Source organism: Olea europaea, unplaced genomic scaffold (genome assembly GCF_002742605.1).
Source record: "Olea europaea var. sylvestris unplaced genomic scaffold, O_europaea_v1 scaffold1752, whole genome shotgun sequence".
Classification (NCBI taxonomy): Eukaryota; Viridiplantae; Streptophyta; class Magnoliopsida; order Lamiales; family Oleaceae; genus Olea; species Olea europaea.
Genome location: NW_019235239.1, coordinates 3,883 through 28,340, shown reverse-complemented (window position 1 = coordinate 28,340; position 24,458 = coordinate 3,883). Strand labels below are relative to the sequence as shown.

The 24,458-nt window shown below is 35.9% G+C and overlaps 5 protein-coding genes across 6 annotated transcripts in view; all 5 read left to right on the top strand.

Annotated features, from left to right (window-relative positions):
• The window catches only part of LOC111377959 (zinc finger CCCH domain-containing protein 37), a 7,472-nt gene extending 1,449 nt beyond the window's left edge, over window positions 1-6,023 (top strand). Inside the window, exons 2-12 of the mRNA XM_023001119.1 lie at window positions 461-708; window positions 2,088-2,144; window positions 2,235-2,312; window positions 2,393-2,455; window positions 2,530-2,724; window positions 3,405-3,442; window positions 3,536-3,582; window positions 3,672-3,796; window positions 4,224-4,277; window positions 4,725-4,868; window positions 5,605-6,023. Of these exons, the coding sequence (XP_022856887.1) occupies window positions 461-708; window positions 2,088-2,144; window positions 2,235-2,312; window positions 2,393-2,455; window positions 2,530-2,724; window positions 3,405-3,442; window positions 3,536-3,582; window positions 3,672-3,796; window positions 4,224-4,277; window positions 4,725-4,868; window positions 5,605-5,769 (1,214 nt within the window). The 3' untranslated portion in view covers window positions 5,770-6,023. The remainder of the gene's footprint in view (window positions 1-460; window positions 709-2,087; window positions 2,145-2,234; window positions 2,313-2,392; window positions 2,456-2,529; window positions 2,725-3,404; window positions 3,443-3,535; window positions 3,583-3,671; window positions 3,797-4,223; window positions 4,278-4,724; window positions 4,869-5,604) is intronic.
• A 1,331-nt stretch (window positions 6,024-7,354) lies between these two features.
• LOC111377958 (glutathione gamma-glutamylcysteinyltransferase 1-like) lies at window positions 7,355-8,602 on the top strand. The gene is made up of 2 exons (XM_023001117.1): window positions 7,355-8,033; window positions 8,183-8,602. The coding sequence occupies exons 1-2, from the start codon at window positions 7,959-7,961 to the stop codon at window positions 8,411-8,413; spliced, it is 306 nt and encodes a 101-aa protein (XP_022856885.1). The 5' UTR covers window positions 7,355-7,958; the 3' UTR covers window positions 8,414-8,602.
• A 1,942-nt stretch (window positions 8,603-10,544) lies between these two features.
• On the top strand, window positions 10,545-15,742 carry LOC111377957 (ABC transporter D family member 2, chloroplastic-like). 2 transcript variants are annotated; one of them, XM_023001115.1, is made up of 8 exons: window positions 10,545-10,901; window positions 10,996-11,197; window positions 11,303-11,370; window positions 12,047-12,373; window positions 12,495-12,659; window positions 12,806-13,034; window positions 14,818-15,053; window positions 15,152-15,742. In XM_023001115.1, exons 1-8 carry the CDS (start codon window positions 10,614-10,616, stop codon window positions 15,602-15,604), a joined length of 1,968 nt encoding a protein of 655 aa, XP_022856883.1. In that variant the 5' UTR covers window positions 10,545-10,613; the 3' UTR covers window positions 15,605-15,742. The 2 variants fall into 2 exon arrangements, with proteins under 2 accessions (XP_022856883.1, XP_022856884.1); XM_023001116.1 differs by having other exon boundaries at window positions 15,140-15,325.
• Window positions 15,743-17,607: 1,865 nt separating this feature from the next.
• Window positions 17,608-18,585, top strand: LOC111377956 (glutathione gamma-glutamylcysteinyltransferase 1-like). The gene is made up of 2 exons (XM_023001114.1): window positions 17,608-18,035; window positions 18,185-18,585. Exons 1-2 carry the CDS (start codon window positions 17,961-17,963, stop codon window positions 18,413-18,415), a joined length of 306 nt encoding a protein of 101 aa, XP_022856882.1. The 5' UTR covers window positions 17,608-17,960; the 3' UTR covers window positions 18,416-18,585.
• A 1,554-nt stretch (window positions 18,586-20,139) lies between these two features.
• Window positions 20,140-24,458, top strand: part of LOC111377966 (ABC transporter D family member 2, chloroplastic-like) — a 6,619-nt gene continuing 2,300 nt past the window's right edge. The window contains exons 1-7 of the mRNA XM_023001125.1: window positions 20,140-20,497; window positions 20,592-20,793; window positions 20,899-20,966; window positions 21,643-21,969; window positions 22,091-22,255; window positions 22,402-22,630; window positions 24,414-24,455. Coding sequence (XP_022856893.1) covers window positions 20,210-20,497; window positions 20,592-20,793; window positions 20,899-20,966; window positions 21,643-21,969; window positions 22,091-22,255; window positions 22,402-22,630; window positions 24,414-24,455 — 1,321 coding nt within the window. The 5' untranslated portion in view covers window positions 20,140-20,209. The remainder of the gene's footprint in view (window positions 20,498-20,591; window positions 20,794-20,898; window positions 20,967-21,642; window positions 21,970-22,090; window positions 22,256-22,401; window positions 22,631-24,413; window positions 24,456-24,458) is intronic.

The window sequence follows — 24,458 nt, the reverse complement described above, 5'->3', positions numbered from 1 at the left end:
TAAGAGGAGAAATTCACTATGTAAGTCCAGAGTCATATGAGCATGGTTGCACTGCTCACTATGAACTGATTGTTTTTATAATATAAACTTATTTATGATTAGTCTGAAAGGATTCAGAGTCTAGCTTATAAATGGACGTATCAAACTTTTATGACTTAATCTTATTTCAACATTTGTATAAGATGTAGAAATCCAGTATATAAATCCACAATTGCGGTATGGTCTGATTATTAACTGAATGTTTATAGAATATAAAATTTATTTATGAATTGGTATGAAACACTCTAACATAAAAGTTAATGTTTCAAACCTATACATATATTTTTATCGTTAATACTTACACCTACAGTCATTGGCTTCATTTCTTTCTAGTAATATGTTCTATTATTCCTCGTATAAATAATTTATACAATAACGTATATTTTGGTTTCTTGTCTATATGTGTCTACTATCTACCTAGCACTCTATCATCAAACCGTTTTGGGTGCCCATAGCACATTTGGCCAAACTGAAGCTTGGTATTCAGCAAACCCATTAGCCAAGCGCCCTAGATATGAGAATACAAGCAACTTGCCTATTTATCCCCAGAGGCCAGGAGAGAAGGACTGTGCCTTTTATATGCAAACAAGAATGTGTAAGTATGGCGAGAGCTGCAAGTTTGACCATCCTATTTGGGTTCCAGAGGGTGGAATCCCTGACTGGAAAGAGGTGATAATTTTTGCTACTTTATTCTCTATAGTAGTAATTCTTCATTAATTGATATATCAACATTATCAAGTATTTAAATCATATATCTATACCTTCGTAGTTTATGCACTTAACACGCTAGTTAGTTTATGCTGCAGTTGAAACCTTGTATTACTCCTACGTAGTAATGCGTGATTCCATTTACTATTTTATTCTCTATAATCAATCTGCACACCAACATTACTTTTTATTTAACAATAATTCTATATTTTAGTAGTTCTATGCTCTTGTAAGTTAAGATAGTTTATGCTTTGGTAAGAATCGTGTCTAACTATTCTATTTGCTCTTTGTCCACCACTAAGTTCTCTTTACTTGTACACTTATATTATACTCGAGGTAATTACGTGATCGATCTTCTTTATTTTTATTAGAGGCAGGTCTGGAATGAATAGAACTGCAAAATATGATTTTACGACTGACCCCCAAAATTAATTTGACTTTAATGCGTTTCTTTTCTATATTTTGATTCCTATATAGTGTATAACAATTTGATGTGTTGGTTTGGTGAATAGTAATTGAAACCATGGGCCGCGCTGGACAAGATTACTGATGAGATATAGTATGATACACCCTTTTGCTTTAATTGTCCACTTGCTCACAAAAGGTTTTGGGATTTATCAATAAGAATCCCATTTCCTCTATGATGATAAAAGCTGAACATGGCACAAATCAGTATAACTTTATTTGGTTAAAAGCTATGCAGAAGCTGAGGCTGGCAGGAACAGACAGAATAAAATTGCCGTTGTAATAAAGTTGATTGCACTTGATTTTTTTCTTCTTAACTGTGAATTTATCTCATGAACATTGTTAGGTTTATTGCCCTTGATTCAAAAATATCCATTTGGCTCTGTGATCTCTGTACTTTATCAAATAGGGACCTATCCAATGGGTTTTGGTGACATTCCATATTTGAAGAAATTATGTAATATATGGTATTGAATCTTAATTCTCTACAATGATGAGCTCAACATGGTATGAAATACCTGTCTTTCTTCTTTTAATTATATAAAACCAGACGATTTTATCTAAAACAAAATGTTGGAGAGTAAGAAGTCAAGAACTATGTTGATTAGTTAAATAATCTCTATGCTCTTTGATTTTTAAGGTTTGTTGGTGTATTTTCTCTGTAGAAGGATTGTGTTTTATTGCGCTGGAAGGTTAAATATTATGTTTCTCACTGGAAGGTTGTCTAAATTTGCCTTCTCTTTTTCTGATTGATCTTTGTGTGACCTTTCTCTGCTTGGTTTTCATGCATATGTTTCCCTCCCCATCAAAATCTATGGATATATTGTTTTTCTTTGTCACCAAATTTCTTAATTGAGTTTTTTTAATTAAGTCAGGTTCCGCCTGTACCAAGCGAATCCCTTCCTGAGAGACCAGGAGAGCCTGATTGTCCTGTAAGTGTGTATTCAAAATGTTCTGTTCTTTTCCACACTCGTGGGTCTGGATTATAACACATTTCTTTTTATGTGTTAAACATGCTCCAGCATTTTCTAAAGACTCAAAGATGCAAGTTTGGTATTAGGTGCAAATTCAACCACCCAAAAGATAAAATAGTCCCCCTGGTAGGTTTCTTTGCCAAGGTTTGATTCCACTCCTTTTAATGCGTTGAATTTCTAACTTGTTGCTTGTAAATTGACTTCAGGGTGCCCCAGACAATGCTGATGTCTCTACCTTACCTGAGAGGCCCTCAGAGCTTCCATGTGCGGTATGGTATTTGATTTTTCTTGTGAGTTCGTTTCGTTATTGAACTGATCATTAAACTTTATTTGATCGTACCAGTTCTATATGAAGACTGGAAAATGTAAATTCGGAGCAACCTGCAAATTTCATCACCCCAAAGGTGTTGAAGTGCCATCAGCTGGTGAAGAATCTGCTACTGGGCTGCAGAATGAAATGTTTGGAGATTCGAAGCCAGTGCAGTCACTTTATACCCCAGCATTGTTGCATAACACCAAAGGTCTTCCTATCAGACCGGTAATTTTTTATCTTAAGATCGTGCTTATTTAAAATATAATCCATTGATAATAAAAATTACCTTCTGAAATTTGATTTGACCCGATGATGTTCAGTTACTCTCTCGGCAAGTTTGTCATGATTTCTAATAAGTGTCTTAATTTTAATAGATGTTCTATTTATCATCTTTGGTAAAAAATACCCTTGCAGCTTCAAATTGCTCCATGTGAGTGCTGAAAACTGTGAACTAGGGATTTAATACACATGAAAATATAAGATTTGTGCGTGTCATCCTTGCGCAGCGGCCGTGCTAACCTTCCCTGTATTGTTGCAATTTTATTGGATGTCCCCCGAAAATTGAATTCCCCTTGCTTTCTTTTCGCTCCGCTCGTGCGTGGCACTCCTTGCTTGCGAGCCATTTTGTAAACTTTCTTCTATGCTGGCCGTATGTAGCATGAGTCTTAAAATGTTAATTGTTCAAACTAATCACAATGTTCATCTCCTTCTATAAATGCTCTCCGAATCCCCATCCCCAGGAAAGGTAAGAGGAGGAAATTTAGTTAGAAATTGGAATCAACAAAGATATTATATCTTTCCTGAACTATATATGTTATGAACAAGGTCAAAACTTAGGCCTTCTTTTTGTTTAAAAATTTAGGCTTCAAATGTACTCTTTCCTCATCTGCTTACTTTTCTTTCAGGGTGAAGTTGATTGCCCATTTTATCTAAAAACTGGCAGGTCAGTACTCTTGTGTATCAACTGGAACACTTATTCTAAGATAAATAGTGAGGAATGTCTGATTGCTTTAAAATGTCTTATTTAATTAATCAGCTGCAAGTATGGCACCACATGCCGATACAATCATCCTGACAGACATGGTAACTGGGTTTTCACCTTGTTTTGACATTTTTCAGTTGACAAAATGTTTCAAAGATAAAACTTTTGAAGTTTTTTTTTTTTTTGACAGCAATGAACCCCCTGACTGCTGCTATTGCACCAGTTCTAGCTTCTCCTGCGCACTTTAGCTTTGGAGCTGTTACTCCAGCGGCCTCTCTCCTTCCAACTTTTGATCCTAGGCTGACTCAGACATCGGTAAAGTGGAGATTGTTCATGGTTTCTGCTGGTTCACGATACCCTTATGTGTATGAAATTGACTAATTGAGATTGTACAGTGTATGATATTTTGCATGCTGTAGTTTGGTTAGATTTTTTATTGCTCTGCAATAATTGTTTCTTATCTTTTCATTGTTTAGTTCATAAATATTTTAAGTTTTTAATGATCTATCTCGGAACTTATGCTGTCCCTCTTAAGCTACGTTTATGATATGAACTGAACCATCTTATGATAAAGGCAAATATTATATTTGATTTGCAAAGTCATGTTACTTGTGTCAGTGTGTGTCTGACACTGCTTCTACTAGCTTTTGAATGTTTATTTGGTTTTATGCTTGATAGAAAGTGCAATTTTTAATATCTTGAAGTTCTACTCATGAATGTTTTTTTTCTTTGCCTTCTGCAGCTTGGATTGACCCCAAGTATTTACCCACAGCGACCTGGACAGCCAGAATGTGATGTGCGTGCCCACTTGATTTTCATTTAGTTCAAGAACATCTACTTTGTAATTTATCAGGCAGTCGTATGATTTCCCTTTGGATTTTTGGGAGTCGATCTTATTGTCCATGTTTTGGTCTTACAATGGAAGCGTCGGCATCTATTATTTAAGCTAAAGAGAAATATATGTTCGTTTTGATGTGATAACGCAATTGAATGAGCAATTTTGCAATGAATTTTCCTTAGATATCTGTCTCTACTATGTCAGTTCTAGCAACGTATTGTCTTTCAAAGTTTAGGACCAATAAATGCTGTCAAGAGCCTTTGTGTATGTTCTATAAGCCTCCTTGCTAGTGGAGCACTTTGAACGAGCATTAACTTAAATACCTATCCGTTTGAAGCTGCATGTTCACTCCTATGTATTTACAGTTTCATTTTTCTTATCATGATCCGCTCTTTTCCTGTTCAGTACTACATGAAAACTGGGGTCTGCAAGTTTGGCGAAAACTGCAGGTTTCACCATCCTATTGATCGTTCAGCACCTACAGCATCAGTAAAAGAATCTGTGCAGCAAAATGTCAAACTCACTCTTGCTGGCCTACCAAGGAGAGAGGTATCCTCAGCCTTTTATGGTAACCTTGTTACAGAACTTTTTGGTTGGTACTAAGAAAATCAGTTGATGTTCGAAGAAAACAGTAGTACATAAATGTTTATCTTCTCTTAAATGTGAATGCAGTTATTTAGATCCTACATTGCCCACTTTTAATGATTCAGTTCGTGAACACATTTTGCCCCAGTGAATGATGTTGTATCTTGGAACGTAGTAAATGTTGTCTGCTCTGAAAATAGATCAGTGTTGACTTGATTGATTGCTTGAAGTGGCGGTACGCATCAATTGATTCAGTTTGTATTTGTGCTTCTATTTTTTGGTGGGCACTCAATGTCGATCTGGATTGTCCTAGAGCTGCTAGTTTTTGCTTGAGGCGGATGAAACTGGATAATAAGTGAAATTTAGTTTCTCCTCCTCGTTACTCATTTTGAAGCAATTATCATTATTATATACAGTTTGGTAAATAGTTATAAGTAGATATTTGCTTCTTGTGACGTTACCTCAAACATTTACTTTGTTACATATTTTGAGAAAACATAATTCTGAAGAGTAAGAGAATGAAAAATTATATATTGGCACATCTTACTTCTGCTGCCACATCAGTGTTGACGGTCTTACATTTCTAATTTCCTTTTCTTTTTTCCTGCTAATATTCACATCTCGATTCTCCTGTAGCTGGGGTATTTGTTTTGGCTATCTATATAATTGCAGAACTGCTATGTTGCATTGTGTTTTGTAGGGTGCCATACACTGCCCATATTATATGAAGACCGGGACATGCAAGTATGGAGCAACATGCAGGTTTGACCACCCACCTCCTGGAGAGGTCATGGCAATGGCAACATCACAAGGGGCATCAGCTTCTGCCGGAGAGGAAGTGAAAGAGAATGGAGAGGAGGCTTAAGCTATTGAACTGCAGCAATAGAGTTTTGCTCAAATTGGCCAAAGATATTTTCTCCTGGCACTTTTTCCTGCCAGAAGGCTGTATCCTGAACATTGTGTTTCATGAACTATTTGTTGAAAATCCAGTATGCTGTTCGGCATGGTTTTTGATTAATGACAATTAAGTTGTGAGAAAGGTTTACTTGTTTTATCGACATTGGTTTGAACTGTGCTTGGAGGTTCTGCATTTGCAAATATTTTAATGATATTAGCTCCTTTATGTGTTTTAGGCTATTCTAGGGGTTAAATGGGACGACCGGCTGGCTCAACCAAAGTTTGGCCTGGCAGCTCGCACCACTAAAGGCAATCCTTTTAACAGACACTGGTTGAGCTGGCTAGGCTCGTCCTACCAAGGTCTAGCTAGGCTTATGAGCTGCAAGATTTTACTCATTATGGCGAGTTTGCTTGCACACAAGCTCGCAAGCAAGCTAACTCACTCGGCTCATACACTCATGTGGGTCTATTCAGGGGAGGAGTCAAGAAATTTGTTCAATGCGGGCATAATTTAACCTAGGGGCGGATCCGCATGGGGTTATGTGGGGTCAAATGACCCCACAATTTTGCCCCCCTTTTTTTTTATTTTTTTTATAACAATCTACTTTGATGTACTCGTCGAGATGCCAAATGAAATTAAAATATTGCATTCTTAATACCATTTTGAAGTGTTCATGGTCTAGTTTTTCACTTATTAATAGCATGCGAAGTGGTCAATTATAACAAAAGTTATGAAATGTTAAAGTAGGGCGTGTGAAACTAGTATTTTGAGAATTTCGATAATATCGTAACTTTAAAAATCCGTTTGCGATCATGCGCAATCTGAATTCACAAATCATCGATGCCACGTAAAAGTTTGTTTGGAAAACTACATCGTTTTCATATCGAATAGTCCAAACGGATATTGAAAATAGTTAAATATATATCAAATGTATGCCTCAAAAAATACGTTTAACTCGTTTTTTCTTTTATAAAATTCAATTATTATTATTTTTGTATGATAAATTTTTCAATATACTTTATATCGTTTCATTCGGAAATCTTATATGAAATATGACGTAAATTTTTTAGGGTCATTACGAATTAAATGCAATTTGAATTACTTTTAAAATATATTTGTTTTAAATTTCAATTTCATTTACTTCCTGAACTAAACTTGAATTTTATTTCAATTCATTTAATTTCTATATTCAATTTAATTTACTCAATGTTAGTTCAGCATTTGCTAATGAAATGATAAACAAAACTTTATAAGTAGCAAAATTTATTTAATACGTATATACTTATTTTTATTGATATTATGTTGTTTATTAAAAAAAAATTATTTTTAAAATTTTGATCCCACAATACTAAAGATCTGGGTTCGCCCCTGATTTAATCCATGTCGAACATTGTGTTTTGGTCATGATGTGATGATAAAACTATAAAGCAAAATCATGGGTTTGAGTCTAAAAAAAAAAAGAGAAAATTACCTAGAAACCTGAATTTAAAGATTAATTTTCAAAGAACAAGAGATTAATTTTCATTTTCACAAATCAGGTCTTAAATAAATTTTAATAATTAAAACTAATAAAAATATATTTACAAAATCAAATACACGTATTTAACTCATCTAATCCCATTACCCCCAGCCACTTACCCACCCACACCAAGAAATTTATGTCTTCTCTCTCTATCAACTCTCATCTCTCTCCCAACATTTCCGTCGTCTCTCTCTATTGACTCCCATCTCCTCTCTCTCTCCTTACTTTTTTATTCTCTTTCTAAAATCACAGCTTCCCCCATTCTCTCTCTCTCTCTCTACACCAACCCTTCTTTGACAAACAACTCTAGCGTTGAGCGCGGCATCGGAGTGGATGCACAGATCTGTCTCTTAGCCTAAGTGGATGCGCTAGGATGGTCACATCGTCGGTGGAGTTGAGGCGCAGCGATACGGACTAAACTCTTCTCCAGCGTTTCGGATCACGGCAGTGATTTGGACTTTTTGTGTGGTTTTATAGATCGTATGATTTTTTGGTAAATTTTTCAACATGTTTTGTTGCGATTTTTGAGATGGTTATTGTATAGGCTGTGATAGTGTGCTGTGGTGATGGTGATGGCTTGTTTGTGGGTTTTGGTGGGGATGGTGGTTGGGTGCGGTTTAAATGGAGAGAGGAGATGATGGTGGTGGTGGTGTTTTGTGGGTGGTGCGGTGGTGGTGTGTTGTGGTGGTGGCAACGGGCGGCTATCAAGGTAAAAACAAGGAAATATAGAGGTTACAGAAAACAAATGACTTCTGGTTTAGAATTATATACACCTGTATTCTTAACTTTTATCCATATAAAATACGCTGGATGGTAAAAGTTCTTTACTAAATTCACTATGGCTGTTCATTATTTTAGGTGGAGGTGTTGAAACAAGTACAAAAGACTGGTCTTTACAAGCATGTGATGGATATTTTATCTTCAAAAAAATCTTCCTGCCAAATCAAACAAACTGTTGGTGTCCGAGATAGTTCGCCTCACATTGCATCAAGTGTTTGCTGTCAAGGGGCTGGATTTTTTACTGGGAAATTGGGCTTGGCGGACAGGTTTTGCTGTAGGGAGAGCAAATTATTATACTGGTCGCGATGAGTGCATATTTGTTTGTGGTGACCCCATGTGACCAAATTTGAGTTTGTTGTGACTATTTGTGACCAATTTTGACCGGTTGTAACATGATATTGACCTTATCATAGATAGTCACACTGAATGTAATTTTGGTTTAGTCACACCGAAATTAGAGTTGGTCATTGTTAATCACAGATAACATGGGTTAGTGAATTGGTTACATACAATCACAATTTCGATTATTACTTTAAAACAGGAGCAAATTATGATACGGGTCGTGATGAGTGTATATTTGTTTGTGGTGACCCCATGTGACCAAATTTGTGTTTGTTGTGATTATTTGTGACCAATTTTGTGTTGATTGTGACCGGTTGTGACATGATATTGACCTTGTCACGGACAGTCACACTGAATGTACTTTTGGTCACAGTTAATCACATCGAAGACAGAGCTGGTCACGGTTAATCACAGATAATGTGGGTCAGTGAATTGGTTACATAAAATCCCAAATTAGGCGGTCACATAGAGTCACACTGAAAATAAATTCAATCACAAATAGTTACATATAATTCATCCCACCCGGTTAGGTCACAGATCTAATAGAACTGGTCATATGTCACAGATTTAATGAAACTGGTCACAGGTCATTACCTAAAAAAAAGGGTACAACGTCAGTTGTCGGAATGGTGTTCAGGAGGTTGCCGGAGACCATTGGAATTGTCGCCGGAGGTAGGTTGGGGTTGTCGGAGCAGTTGCCGGAGTTGTCGTCGGAGAAGTCGCCGGAGATGGGGTGGGATCGCCGAAGAAATGGGGTGGGGAGGAGAGATAAAGAGAATGGTTTGAATTTACATTTTAAAATTTGGTGGGGGGTGGTGGTAGTGGCGTAGATAGATTAATTATTATTATATTATTTTTAAATATTTAATAATTTCATTTATCACCTGATTTTTGTAAAAAATCAAGAATTTTGTTAGTTTAGAAATATGATTTTTATATGTAGGATTTATGTGGTTTTCCCAATTACAATTTGAAACCATTCCACTTTTAGACTCTGTTTGAGAGTGATTTTGAGAATTAATTTTTTGACCGTTATTAAAAAATGAGGTTCACTTATGAGAGAAGAAGTCAAATATGACGACTGAAATAGTGAAATAATTATCAAAAAATCAATTTTTTGGATAAGAAAAATCGCTCCCAAACAGACCCTTATACTTGGAGACCATCACCTCTGGTCAAAACCAAATTAACCTCTCTTTGGTAGCCATTAAGAAGAGTTATTTGGAAAAAATAAATTTTATAATAATACTTTTTGGAAGAATGTGCGATTAAAGGGTAGGAAAAAATTTTAAATTTATGTGCAAAATATTTAATTATGTAAATATACAGTTGAAAAAAAAAAAAAAGAGCTGAATTTTAATGGATGACAAATAGGGGCTTAATAAACGTTTTCAAGCAAAGATCGAGTACACGCTTCCTCAAAAATTGTGTGTATATATATAAGAAGACCTACATTCTAAAGCTACAAGTTACCTGAGAAAGGCATAATCAAATCTTCTATCACCTAAAATCATACTCAAGAATTTGTCCCTAGCACTAATGTATTTGGACAAATTCTGTTATAAAACAAGCCCAACTCGTGTAGAGTAATTCTCTGCATTAGTGATTTATATTTACCGATAAGAAAAAAAGTGATAAATTTTTTTAAGTCATTCGGCCACTTCACATTCTCTCCACCAACAGATGACGGGGGAACCCGCAGCCCCCGTAATAAAAAAAAAGAAAAAGAAAATGTCACTACAAATACGACAAATTCCACCTTCTCTCGCGTCAAGTAGAATAGCCTAGGGATATTAAGTTGGATGCACCGCTTGCCTACTCAACCCGCTCCACTAGTGACCCAATTAGCGATGTTTCAATAGACCCAGTGGCTGAGCCACGTCTTATGCGGGCATATGCTCGCACTGAAATTTTAGTCCCAAACATTTTTTTGTTTTAAAAATTTAAATCAACAAGGGAAATGGAATTAAAACATGTTTTAATTTAATGGATTTTATTTTGGAACGAAGCCCGCTATAGATATTTAGGCTATAGATCCGTGTGACGTGGCATCACGAGAACTACGAATTTCAATGGTTGTATTTATGTGGATAATTCATTTCTTCTTGTGAATTTCCTGAAACTGAAACGCCACGAAGAGGAGGAAATAGGCGTTTGATTTTCTGCTATGTCGAGCAAAATGATAGGTGGTGTAGAATCCCCAGTACAGATCCCAGCAACCTTCAATCAAGCTCAAGTTTTCTCATCTGCAAGTAGCATCATTATCAGTAGAAAAATTAGTTGCTCCAATCGGAACAAGAATCAGAATCATAATTTTTGCCGTTTCACGTTAAGGCCTCATTATGCTTCATTTTTAACGAGGAAAAATCCTAATCCCACTTCATTTACAGCTTTTGTTAGTAATTCTTCTTTCGACGCCGCTCAACCACCACCTCCAGACTCTAAACCAAATCAGGTTCGTTCTTTAATTTCGATTCGACTTCTCCTAATTGAATTTTTGCTGATATGTTTTAGGTAATTCTTGAAAATGTGTGTTTTTATGGTCTTAGGGGGACGATGCACCTAGAAAGGTACCAGATGTTCAAACGCTGGTGAAGAGGTTCTGGAAAGTGGCTGCTCCATATTGGTTTTCAGATGATAAAACCCAGGCGAGATGGCGGCTAGCTACTGTTTTTGCCCTTACTTTAGGAACCACTGGAATCAGTGTTACCTTCAATTTTCTCGGCCGTGACTTTTATAATGCCCTTGCAGGTATGCATCTTAATCTTCCTTTTATGTTATTTTTATATTGGGGTTGAGAACGTGTTACCAGCAGAACGATGGTGAACTTTTTTTGTTTTTGTTGATTTGTGGAAGACAAGGATCAAGCACGGTTTACCACGCAACTGTTGTACTATCTTGTTGGTTTTGCTGGTGGAATTCCGGTGAGCACATTGCTCCGCTTTCTTAGGTATTCCTTCCTATAGTCTTTTCAGCATTTTTGAGTGGATGTGGCAAATGCCCCAGGGAGAATTCAGTTAAAATCCTCATATCAAAATCCAGTCTTTGGAGTTTCTGTTTGCTGGAAGGTTATACACAGTAGTCCAGTAGCATGAGAAATCAGTTTTAAATCCCATGGAATATTCAATTCGTCCGTCTGTGAACACCGAACAATATACTGGTTCTTTTGATCATTGCCTTTTCTAAATTCCTGATTCATAGTCTGAGACTCTGTTTGTTGTCCTAGTATTTTCCCTGTGGTACCATGGGTATTAGACTGTAGTATGGAAAGGCAAATAGAAAAGTAACTTGGACAGAAAAAAAATCCCTTCCCTTTCCTCTCTTATCGAAATAAAATACTAGGATTATAAATGTAACTGTTTGAATTGGAAGGAAAACAACCCTTCCTTAGGTATTCTTGTCTTCATATTTTTTTATTTTTAATTGTAACTGGACAAAGGAGAAGGTTTAAATGATACATCGGTTCATTTTCTTCACTGAATACTTATGCAAAAGGACTCTACATGATCATTTCAGCTTCTACACCTGTTTTTAATATGATTATGGTGTTCATTTCTGTTGATTTTATGAACAAATCTCATTCTTGCTATTGTCTTTTAGGTATTTGTTCTGAGAGATTATGCAAAAGATACTCTTTCTTTGCGATGGAGATCTTGGATGACAAGCTATTACATGGATCGCTATCTAAAGAATCGGACATTTTACAAAATACAATCTCAATCAATTATTGATAACCCTGATCAACGGATTGTTGATGATTTAAGTTCCTTCACGGGAACGGCTCTTGCATTTTCATTGACACTCTTCAATGCTACCGTGGACTTGATATCTTTTAGTAATATCTTATATGGTATATATCCACCTCTTTTTATTGTCCTTCTGGCATACTCGCTTGGTGGAACAGCGATCAGTGTCTTCCTTGGGAGGGTAATTTTTTATCTTTGAAAAGTAATGTGTTAATTATAAGTACTTCCTGTATGTGCTAGCAATTGATTTTCTATGGAAGGGGAGATGCTTCCTCTTGATAATGTAAGCTGTTTATCATCAGGGATTGGTTACTCTGAACTTCTTGCAAGAGAAAAAAGAAGCCGATTTCCGTTATGGACTAGTGCGTGTTAGGGAAAATGCTGAATCCATTGCATTTTATGGTGGTGAGGAAAATGAGATGCAACTCCTGCTGCAGCGGTTCAGAAGCGCATTTGAAAATCTCTCTGTATGGAAACTTTTCGACTACTTCATTTAGCTTTGAAATTTCATTTTTCTCTGTAACCAACACCTCTTTGCCTAATACTTGAATAAATGAGATATTTCGTTTCTTTCTTATTATGCTTCATTTTTTCTCCATCTTTAACTTTACAGAAATTGTTGATATCTTCCAGAAATCTGGAGTTCTTCACCAGTGGCTACCGATACTTGATCCAGATTCTTCCCGCTGCAGTTGTTGCACCCATGTATTTCTCCGGAAAAATTGAATTTGGAGTAATCAATCAGTCTGTTTCTGCTTTTAATCACATTCTCGGAGATTTTTCTCTCATTGTGTACCAATTTCAGGCTATCAGTGCCTTTTCTGCTGTCATTGACCGACTAGGTATACTGTCTGCTCTGTGGGAAACATGCTCAGTTTGTCTTGAATACGTTGAAGTAAAATAAGTTGTTAGGATAAATTGCAAATCATATAATTCTCACTCAGAAACATCATGGCACAATCATTTCTTGAGAATCCTTTGTGTGTTGCGGATTGTGACTTCATTCTCTTATTTGCTACTATGGTTCAACAATCATGAATGCTACATGTTTTTGGGTTCTTTATAAGTAATCAGGATAGATAATGCACCAAGATTTTTCTCCATTCCCTCCCCACCCCCAGCAGCTAACAACTTGAGAATTCCACTTTCACCTCATGTCCTGATACATCAGATCAACACCCTTATCTTTGCAAATCACTATAACCGTCTATATGTTAGTTTCCACCTTGGTAAAGGTCCAGAATGATTGATATATGTTGGGTACCCCAAATGACTTATGATTTACTTCACGAGTCCTTAACGAAATGTTGTGAATCATGACTGTTATCTCTAATTACATCCACTCTACGAGTGAGATGTTTCAAATGTGGACAGTTGAAAAAAGAAACATGGAAGGGTGCGAGATGTATTCGTGACTAATCCAATTGAGTAGAAGTTTGATCGACTGACATAGCATCCAACTCTGTCATATTGGCATTTTGTGGAGGAGTATGTCTTAAGGACTTCCAATCTAACTTGGTCTTTACAAGAATTCTTTTACAAAATGAGTAGCCTATGCAACTTAGAACTACTCTTGAGTACATCATTTTTCCATTCTGGAGATCTCTTGAAGATTTTATCTAAGACTTGAGAGATCAGTCTCTTCTCAAACTTGATATCAAAGTGGCTTTAAGAGGAAGAGCATTATCCTGGTTGCGTATCTCTAAAAATGACTGCTGGCTTCGGTTGCATTTTTATCACCAGTGCTGTCATTAGCAGCTACTGGGCAGGAATGACCAATAAACCGTGAAACATTTAGAGGGAAAGCACTTGGTCCATCTCAAGGTCAACAATTTAACTAGATTATCCAAATGGACATTATTTGATTTAACATTGATGTTGAAGGACGTTAATATGGATTTATTGACCTAGTCAATTTTGTTGGATATTGTGAGTTGTAAGAACTATCTGTAACTGGTTAAAGTGAGTGTGAATACAAAAGAGGGTTGAACCTTATCGATTATTGAATTTATTTCTATCATTGCGTTCTATGTGATTTATCTATTTAAAAAATATGGGAGTTAATCACACGACATCTTTTTAGAACTAGTTGTTGCCTTTTTCTAATAACCGCTCAAACCAGGTGATGATTTGATACGGTTGACTGCCACCTTATTCTTTCTGGCAAACACTGAGTTGATAAAAATTTCAGTATTCCTAATCAGTTTCTAACAAGAATTTACTAAAGATTATGGAAAATACCTAAAATTGATCATGCTTGTTGTACATGTTGCCATCTCAGTGGTTTGTCCTGTTTCCCATTGGTATGAATGATTGTGCTTGCTTTTCAAATTTCATGCCAGGTTATACTCTGCCAAGTATATTTTTTTATTAGTTTGCTAACGCATTTCAAAATGTGGTATACAAAATATGGTTTGAAAGCCATATTTAGTCATAACTGGTAAATGATAATTAACTTGAATTTTACTTTCCACGGATTATTTTGGTTGCAATAGAAGTTCTTTCTTCAATAAACTTGTTTTGATCATGCAATGTTTGATGTTGTGATTTTCTTATAGGGACACCTACTAGTTTTTAACTGCAACCGTGGGCAAGCGTAAATTTTGACACCTTTCAAATTTGCAGGTGAATTTGATGATGTATTAAGTAGTGACACCAGAAATGATGGCGAATCCATGGAAGAAATTGAGCGTGAGTACTGCAGTACAAACAGTTTTAGTGCATTGAATTCTAATGGATCGATGCCACTTGCTGTAAGTGTGAAATTACTAAGCATTGAGCATTTGACTTTATTAACTCCAAGCAAAGCAACTCTTATCAAGGACTTGTCATTGGAGATTTGTGAGAAGGAGAACCTGCTGGTTAGATTCTATTTATATTTTTATCTTGTATATATCATCTTGTGATGTTAAACAAATGAAAGAATTGATTGACTGCTGGTATATAGCTGCATTAACAGGTTACAGGGCCAAGTGGAAGTGGTAAAACTTCATTATTGAGAGCCATAGCTGGGCTCTGGAATTTTGGACGGGGAACAATCACATTCTATAACAAAAATGCAAGGAGTCCCAAGCCATGTGTTTCCACAGGCATGGATTCTGGTGAAGTAACTTCTGTGAGTGAGACCAATCCAGATCACAATAGACACAGAGAGAGAAATTCAAGTGTACTTTTCCTTCCTCAAAAACCATACATGGTTTTAGGGAATCTTCGTCAACAATTGCTTTATCCTACTTGGAGTGAAGATCCGACTTCTGTGTCAGATAGTAATAAACCAACTGGTATGACATGTTTTGATCTTGTTACCATGTATTTAATACTTTCTCTCACAACGTGTCTGAAACAAGATTTATTGCCAGTCAAAGCTACTTGTGAATGTAGAGCACTCATCCATATAATTACTTGGCAATGACTTTGGTTTGTGATTATTCGTTAATGCATATGCTATGCTTTTAATCAATGGACAATTAATAAAAAATATATCAATTCTATACCTGAATTTTTAGGGGTTTATATTCGAAATAAACTAATATGGATTATTGTTTTACTATTGTTTCTTTCTTTTTTTCATTTTTATAAATGTTTATGTCAATAATCTAGTTTCCTAAAAACAAGCCAATCAACTAAATCCTGGTAAAATTTTATTTAAATTTGATTGGAAACGCGCCAATAAACCAAATTCAGGTGAAATTTTAGTCAATGAACAAAATTTAGATGAAATTTTAGTCAAATTTGATTGAAAATGCTCTAACGAATAAAATTCTTGTGAAATTTTAGTCAAATTTGATTGAAAATGCTCTAACAAACAAATTTCTTGTGAAATTTTAGTCAACTTTGATTAGAAACAAGCTAATGAACTAAATTCCGGTGAAATTTTAATCAAATTTGATTGGAAACGTGCCAATGAACCAAACCCATATGAAGTTTTAGTCAAATTTGAATGGAAATGCTTCAATGAAAAAATTCGCTTGAAATATTAGTCAAATTTGATTCGAAATATGCCAATAAAAAAAATTCAGATGAAATTTTAGTCAAGTTCAATTGGAAACACATTAACAAATAAAATCCTGGTGAACTTTTAGTTAAATTTGATTAGAAACACGCCAATTAACAAAATTCAGTGAAATTTCCGCTGAAATTTGAATGGAAACGCGACAATGAAAAAATTCGCTTGAAAACCTAGTCAAATTTGATTCGAAATGTGCTAATGAACTAAAGTCAAGTGAAATTTTAATCAAATTTGATTGTAAATTGGCCAATGAACCAAACCAGAGTTAATTGTTTCAATAGTTACTGAACTTAGGTCTATATCTTTGATTGCCCACTGAACTTTAGAATGTCGAGTTTTGGTCATTGAACTTAGGTTCATGTCTTTATTTGGCCACTGAAGTTTAAAATGTCAAGTTTTAGTCACTGAACTTTGAAAAATGTTGAGTTTTGTTACCAAACTTAAGTCCATGTCTTCGATTGCTCACTGTAATTTATAATATCGAGTTTTGGCCACTGAAATTTGAAAAATGTTGTACATTACTTACTAAACTTTGAAAAATATTATACATTACTCACTGAATTTTGAAAAATATTACTCACTGAAATTTGAAAAATGTTGTACATTACTTACTAAACTTTGAAAAATATTATACATTACTCACTGAATTTTGAAAAATATTACTCACTGAAATTTGAAAAATGTTGTACATTATTCACTGTAAACTCGATATTTTTCAAAATTCAACAGTTATGCTAGTGAGTAACGTACGACATATTCCAAAGTTTAGTGGTCAAAACTCGACAATTTAAATTTCAGTGGGCAATCTAAGATATAGATCTAAGTTCAGTGAGCAATCAAAGACATTGATTTAAGTTCAGTGAACAAAACTTGACATTTTAAGTTTCAATGTCCAATCAAAGATATGGACCTAAGTCCGGTGACAAAAACTCAATATTTTTCAAAGTTTAGCAGCCAAAACTCGACATTTTAAAGTTCAGTGGTCAATCAAAGATATGGACCTAAGTTCAGTGACTATTAGAGCAATTAACTCAAATATTTGATTTATTTGTGAGTCGGGTCGTTTATAAGTTAAAGGGAAAATTACCTAGAAACCTGAATTTAAAGATTAATTTTCATTTTCACAAATCAGGTCTTAAATAAATTTTAATAATTAAAACTAATAAAAATATATTTACAAAATCAAATACACGTATTTAACTCATCTAATCCCATTACCCCCAGCCACTTACCCACCCACACCAAGAAATTTATGTCTTCTCTCTCTACCCACTCTCATTTCTCTCCCAACATTTCTGTCTTCTCTCTCTATCAACTCTCATCTCTCTCTCTCTCTACATTTCTTATTCTCTTTCTAAAATCACTGCTTCCCCCATTCTCTCTCTCTACAGCAACCCTTCCTTGATAGACAACTACAGCGTTAGCGCGGCATCAGAGTGGATGCACAGATCTGTCTCTTCGCCTAAGTGGATGCGCTAGGATGGTCACATCGTCGGTGGGGTTGAGGTGTAGCGATACGAACTAAACTCTTCTCCGGCGTTTCGGATCACAGCGGCGATTTGGACTTTTTGTGGTGTTACGGACTTTTGTGTGGTTTTATAGATCGTATGATTTTTTGGTAAATTTTTCAACATGTTTTGTTGCGATTTTTGAGATGGTTATTGTATAGGCTGTGATAGTGTGCTGTGGTGATGGTGATGGCTTGTTTGTGGGTTTTGGTGGGGATGGTGGTTGGGTGCGGTTTAAATGGAGAGAGGAGATGATGGTGGTGGTGGTGTTTTGTGGGTGGTGCGGTGGTGGTATGTTGTGGTGGTGGCAACGGGCGGCTATCAAGGTAAAAACAAGGAAATATAAAGATTACAGAAAACAAATGGCTTCTGGTTCAGAATTATATACACCTGTATTCTTAACTTTTATCCATATAAAATACGCTGGATGGTAAAAGTTCTCTACTGAATTCACTGTGGCTGTTCATTATTTTAGGTGGAGGTGTTGAAACAAGTACAAAAGACTGGTCTTTACAAGCATGTGATGGATATTTTATCTTCAAAAAAATCTTCCTGCCAAATCAAACAAACTGTTGGTGTCCGAGATAGTTCGCCTCACATTGCATCAAGTGTTTGCTGTCAAGGGGCTGGATTTTTTACTGGGAAATTGGGCTTGGCGGACAGGTTTTGCTGTAGGGAGAGCAAATTATTATACTGGTCGCGATGAGTGCATATTTGTTTGTGGTGACCCCATGTGACCAAATTTGAGTTTGTTGTGACTATTTGTGACCAATTTTGACCGGTTGTAACATGATATTGACCTTATCATAGATAGTCACACTGAATGTAATTTTGGTTTAGTCACACCGAAATTAGAGTTGGTCATTGTTAATCACAGATAACATGGGTCAGTGAATTGGTTACATACAATCACAATTTCGATTATTACTTTAAAACAGGAGCAAATTATGATACGGGTCGTGATGAGTGTATATTTGTTTGTGGTGACCCCATGGGACCAAATTTGTGTTTGTTGTGATTATTTGTGACCAATTTTGTGTTGATTGTGACCGGTTGTGACATGAGATTGACCTTGTCACGGACAGTCACACTGAATGTACTTTTGGTCACAGTTAATCACATCGAAGACAGAGTTGGTCACGGTTAATCACAGATAATGTGGGTCAGTGAATTGGTTACATAAAATCCCAAATTAGGCGGTCACATAGAGTCACACTGAAAATAAATTCGATCACAAATAGTTACATATAATTCATCTCACCCGGTTAGGTCACAGATCTAATAGAACTGGTCATATGTCACAGATTTAATGAAATTGGTCACAGGTCATTACCTAAAAAAAAAAAAAGGGTACAACGTCAGTTGTCGAAATGGTTGTCAGGAGGTTGTCGGAGACCATTGGAATTGTCGCCGGAGGTAGGTTGGGGTTGTCGGAGCAGTTGCCGGAGTTGTCGTCGGAGATGGGGTGGGATCACCGAAGAAATGGGGTGGGGAGGAGAGATAAAGAGAATGGTTTGAATTTACATTTTAAAATTTGGTGGGGGCGGTGGTAGTGGAGTAGATAGATTAATTATTATTATATTATTTTTAAATATTTAATAATTTCATTTATGAAAAAAATTTTAAATTTATGTGCAAAATATTTAATTATGTAAATATACAGTTGGAAAAAAAAAAGAGCTGAATTTTAATGGATGACAAATAAGGGCTTAATAAACGTTTTCAAGCAAAGATCGAGTACACGCTTCCTCAAAAATTGTGTGTATATATATAAAAAGACCTACATTCTAAAGCTACAAGTTACCTGAGAAAGGCATAATCAAATCTTTTATCAGCTAAAATCATACTCAAGAATTTGTCCCTAGCACTAATGTATTTGGACAAATTCTGTTATAAAACAAGCCCAACTCGTGTAGAGTGATTCTCTGCATTAGTGATTTATATTTACCGAGAAGAAAAAAAGTGACAAAATTTTTTAAGTCATTCGGCCACTTCACATTCTCTCCACCAACAGATGATGGGGAACCCGCAGCCCCCGTAATAAAAAAAAAGAAAAAGAAAATGTCACTACAAATACGACAAATTCCAGCTTCTCTCGTGTCAAGTAGAATAGCCTAGGGATATTAAGTTGGATGCACCGCTTGCCTACTCAACCTGCTCCACTAGTGACCCAATTAGCGATGTTTCAATAGACCCAGTGGCTGAGCCACGTCTTATGCGGGCATATGCTCGCACTGAAATTTTAGTCCCAAACATTTTTTTGTTTTAAAAATTTTTAAATCAACAAGGGAGATGGAATTAAAACATGTTTTAATTTACATGGATTTTATTTTGGAACGAAGCCCGCTATAGATATTTAGGCTATAGATCCGTGTGACGTGGCATCACGAGAACTACGAATTTCAATGGTTGTATTTATGTGGATAATTCATTTCTTCTTGTGAATTTCCTGAAACTGAAACGCCACGAAGAGGAGGAAATAGGCGTTTGATTTTCTGCTATGTCGAGCAAAATGATAGGTGGTGTAGAATCCCCAGTACAGATCCCAGCAACCTTCAATCAAGCTCAAGTTTTCTCATCTGCAAGTAGCATCATTATCAGTAGAAAAATTAGTTGCTCCAATCGGAACAAGAATCAGAATCATAATTTTTGCCGTTTCACGTTAAGGCCTCATTATGCTTCATTTTTAACGAGGAAAAATCCTAATCCCACTTCATTTACAGCTTTTGTTAGTAATTCTTCTTTCGACGCCGCTCAACCACCACCTCCAGACTCTAAACCAAATCAGGTTCGTTCTTTAATTTCGATTCGACTTCTCCTAATTGAATTTTTGCTGATATGTTTTAGGTAATTCTTGAAAATGTGTGTTTTTATGGTCTTAGGGGGACGATGCACCTAGAAAGGTACCAGATGTTCAAACGCTGGTGAAGAGGTTCTGGAAAGTGGCTGCTCCATATTGGTTTTCAGATGATAAAACCCAGGCGAGATGGCGGCTAGCTACTGTTTTTGCCCTTACTTTAGGAACCACTGGAATCAGTGTTACCTTCAATTTTCTCGGCCGTGACTTTTATAATGCCCTTGCAGGTATGCATCTTAATCTTCCTTTTATGTTATTTTTATATTGGGGTTGAGAACGTGTTACCAGCAGAACGATGGTGAACTTTTTTTGTTTTTGTTGATTTGTGGAAGACAAGGATCAAGCACGGTTTACCACGCAACTGTTGTACTATCTTGTTGGTTTTGCTGGTGGAATTCCGGTGAGCACATTGCTCCGCTTTCTTAGGTATTCCTTCCTATAGTCTTTTCAGCATTTTTGAGTGGATGTGGCAAATGCCCCAGGGAGAATTCAGTTAAAATCCTCATATCAAAATCCAGTCTTTGGAGTTTCTGTTTGCTGGAAGGTTATACACAGTAGTCCAGTAGCATGAGAAATCAGTTTTAAATCCCATGGAATATTCAATTCGTCCGTCTGTGAACACCGAACAATATACTGGTTCTTTTGATCATTGCCTTTTCTAAATTCCTGATTCATAGTCTGAGACTCTGTTTGTTGTCCTAGTATTTTCCCTGTGGTACCATGGGTATTAGACTGTAGTATGGAAAGGCAAATAGAAAAGTAACTTGGACAGAAAAAAAATCCCTTCCCTTTCCTCTCTTATCGAAATAAAATACTAGGATTATAAATGTAACTGTTTGAATTGGAAGGAAAACAACCCTTCCTTAGGTATTCTTGTCTTCATATTTTTTTATTTTTAATTGTAACTGGACAAAGGAGAAGGTTTAAATGATACATCGGTTCATTTTCTTCACTGAATACTTATGCAAAAGGACTCTACATGATCATTTCAGCTTCTACACCTGTTTTTAATATGATTATGGTGTTCATTTCTGTTGATTTTATGAACAAATCTCATTCTTGCTATTGTCTTTTAGGTATTTGTTCTGAGAGATTATGCAAAAGATACTCTTTCTTTGCGATGGAGATCTTGGATGACAAGCTATTACATGGATCGCTATCTAAAGAATCGGACATTTTACAAAATACAATCTCAATCAATTATTGATAACCCTGATCAACGGATTGTTGATGATTTAAGTTCCTTCACGGGAACGGCTCTTGCATTTTCATTGACACTCTTCAATGCTACCGTGGACTTGATATCTTTTAGTAATATCTTATATGGTATATATCCACCTCTTTTTATTGTCCTTCTGGCATACTCGCTTGGTGGAACAGCGATCAGTGTCTTCCTTGGGAGGGTAATTTTTTATCTTTGAAAAGTAATGTGTTAATTATAAGTACTTCCTGTATGTGCTAGCAATTGATTTTCTATGGAAGGGGAGATGCTTCCTCTTGATAATGTAAGCTGTTTATCATCAGGGATTGGTTACTCTGAACTTCTTGCAAGAGAAAAAAGAAGCCGATTTCCGTTATGGACTAGTGCGTGTTAGGGAAAATGCTGAATCCATTGCATTTTATGGTGGTGAGGAAAATGAGATGCAACTCCTGCTGCAGCGGTTCAGAAGCGCATTTGAAAATCTCTCTGTATGGAAACTTTTCGACTACTTCATTTAGCTTTGAAATTTCATTTTTCTCTGTAACCAACACCTCTTTGCCTAATACTTGAATAAATGAGATATTTCGTTTCTTTCTTATTATGCTTCATTTTTTCTCCATCTTTAACTTTACAGAAATTGTTGATATCTTCCAGAAATCTGGAGTTCTTCACCAGTGGCTACCGATACTTGATCCAGATTCTTCCCGCTGCAGTTGTTGCACCCATGTATTTCTCCGGAAAAATTGAATTTGGAGTAATCAATCAGTCTGTTTCTGCTTTTAATCACATTCTCGGAGATTTTTCTCTCATTGTGTACCAATTTCAGGCTATCAGTGCCTTTTCTGCTGTCATTGACCGACTAGGTATACTGTCTGCTCTGTGGGAAACATGCTCAGTTTGTCTTGAATACGTTGAAGTAAAATAAGTTGTTAGGATAAATTGCAAATCATATAATTCTCACTCAGAAACATCATGGCACAATCATTTCTTGAGAATCCTTTGTGTGTTGCGGATTGTGACTTCATTCTCTTATTTGCTACTATGGTTCAACAATCATGAATGTTACATGTTTTTGGGTTCTTTATAAGTAATCAGGATAGATAATGCACCAAGATTTTTCTCCATTCCCTCCCCACCCCCAGCAGCTAACAACTTGAGAATTCCACTTTCACCTCATGTCCTGATACATCAGATCAACACCCTTATCTTTGCAAATCACTATAACCGTCTATATGTTAGTTTCCACCTTGGTAAAGGTCCAGAATGATTGATATGTGTTGGGTACCCCAAATGACTTATGATTTACTTCACGAGTCCTTAACGAAATGTTGTGAATCATGACTGTTATCTCTAATTACATCCACTCTACGAGTGAGATGTTTCAAATGTGGACAGTTGAAAAAAGAAACATGGAAGGGTGCGAGATGTATTCGTGACTAATCCAATTGAGTAGAAGTTTGATCGACTGACATAGCATCCAACTCTGTCATATTGGCATTTTGTGGAGGAGTATGTCTTAAGGACTTCCAATCTAACTTGGTCTTTACAAGAATTCTTTTACAAAATGAGTAGCCTATGCAACTTAGAACTACTCTTGAGTACATCATTTTTCCATTCTGGAGATCTCTTGAAGATTTTATCTAAGACTTGAGAGATCAGTCTCTTCTCAAACTTGATATCAAAGTGGCTTTAAGAGGAAGAGCATTATCCTGGTTGCGTATCTCTAAAAATGACTGCTGGCTTCGGTTGCATTTTTATCACCAGTGCTGTCATTAGCAGCTACTGGGCAGGAATGACCAATAAACCGTGAAACATTTAGAGGGAAAGCACTTGGTCCATCTCAAGGTCAACAATTTAACTAGATTATCCAAATGGACATTATTTGATTTAACATTGATGTTGAAGGACGTTAATATGGATTTATTGACCTAGTCAATTTTGTTGGATATTGTGAGTTGTAAGAACTATCTGTAACTGGTTAAAGTGAGTGTGAATACAAAAGGGGGTTGAACCTTATCGATTATTGAATTTATTTCTATCATTGCGTTCTATGTGATTTATCTATTTAAAAAATATGGGAGTTAATCACACGACATCTTTTTAGAACTAGTTGTTGCCTTTTTCTAATAACCGCTCAAACCAGGTGATGATTTGATACGGTTGACTGCCACCTTATTCTTTCTGGCAAACACTGAGTTGATAAAAATTTCAGTATTCCTAATCAGTTTCTAACAAGAATTTACTAAAGATTATGGAAAATACCTAAAATTGATCATGCTTGTTGTACATGTTGCCATCTCAGTGGTTTGTCCTGTTTCCCATTGGTATGAATGATTGTGCTTGCTTTTCAAATTTCATGCCAGGTTATACTCTGCCAAGTATATTTTTTTATTAGTTTGCTAACGCATTTCAAAATGTGGTATACAAAATATGGTTTGAAAGCCATATTTAGTCATAACTGGTAAATGATAATTAACTTGAATTTTACTTTCCACGGATTATTTTGGTTGCAATAGAAGTTCTTTCTTCAATAAACTTGTTTTGATCATGCAATGTTTGATGTTGTGATTTTCTTATAGGGACACCTACTAGTTTTTAACTGCAACCGTGGGCAAGCGTAAATTTTGACACCTTTCAAATTTGCAGGTGAATTTGATGATGTATTAAGTAGTGACACCAGAAATGATGGCG

What these genes read in the sequence shown, in the direction of transcription:
- LOC111377958 (XM_023001117.1), top strand. Translation starts at nt 7,959, where the DNA reads ATGATGGTGGTGGTGGTGTTTTGTGGGTGGTGCGGTGGTGGTGTGTTG. An exon ending in GGCAACGGGCGGCTATCAAG is followed by an intron (nt 8,034 to 8,182) that starts GTAAAAACAAGG and finishes TCATTATTTTAG; the next exon opens with GTGGAGGTGTTGAAACAAGT.
- LOC111377957 (XM_023001115.1), top strand. Translation starts at nt 10,614, where the DNA reads ATGTCGAGCAAAATGATAGGTGGTGTAGAATCCCCAGTACAGATCCCA. An exon ending in CAGACTCTAAACCAAATCAG is followed by an intron (nt 10,902 to 10,995) that starts GTTCGTTCTTTA and finishes TTATGGTCTTAG; the next exon opens with GGGGACGATGCACCTAGAAA. An exon ending in GTTTTGCTGGTGGAATTCCG is followed by an intron (nt 11,371 to 12,046) that starts GTGAGCACATTG and finishes ATTGTCTTTTAG; the next exon opens with GTATTTGTTCTGAGAGATTA.
- LOC111377956 (XM_023001114.1), top strand. Translation starts at nt 17,961, where the DNA reads ATGATGGTGGTGGTGGTGTTTTGTGGGTGGTGCGGTGGTGGTATGTTG. An exon ending in GGCAACGGGCGGCTATCAAG is followed by an intron (nt 18,036 to 18,184) that starts GTAAAAACAAGG and finishes TCATTATTTTAG; the next exon opens with GTGGAGGTGTTGAAACAAGT.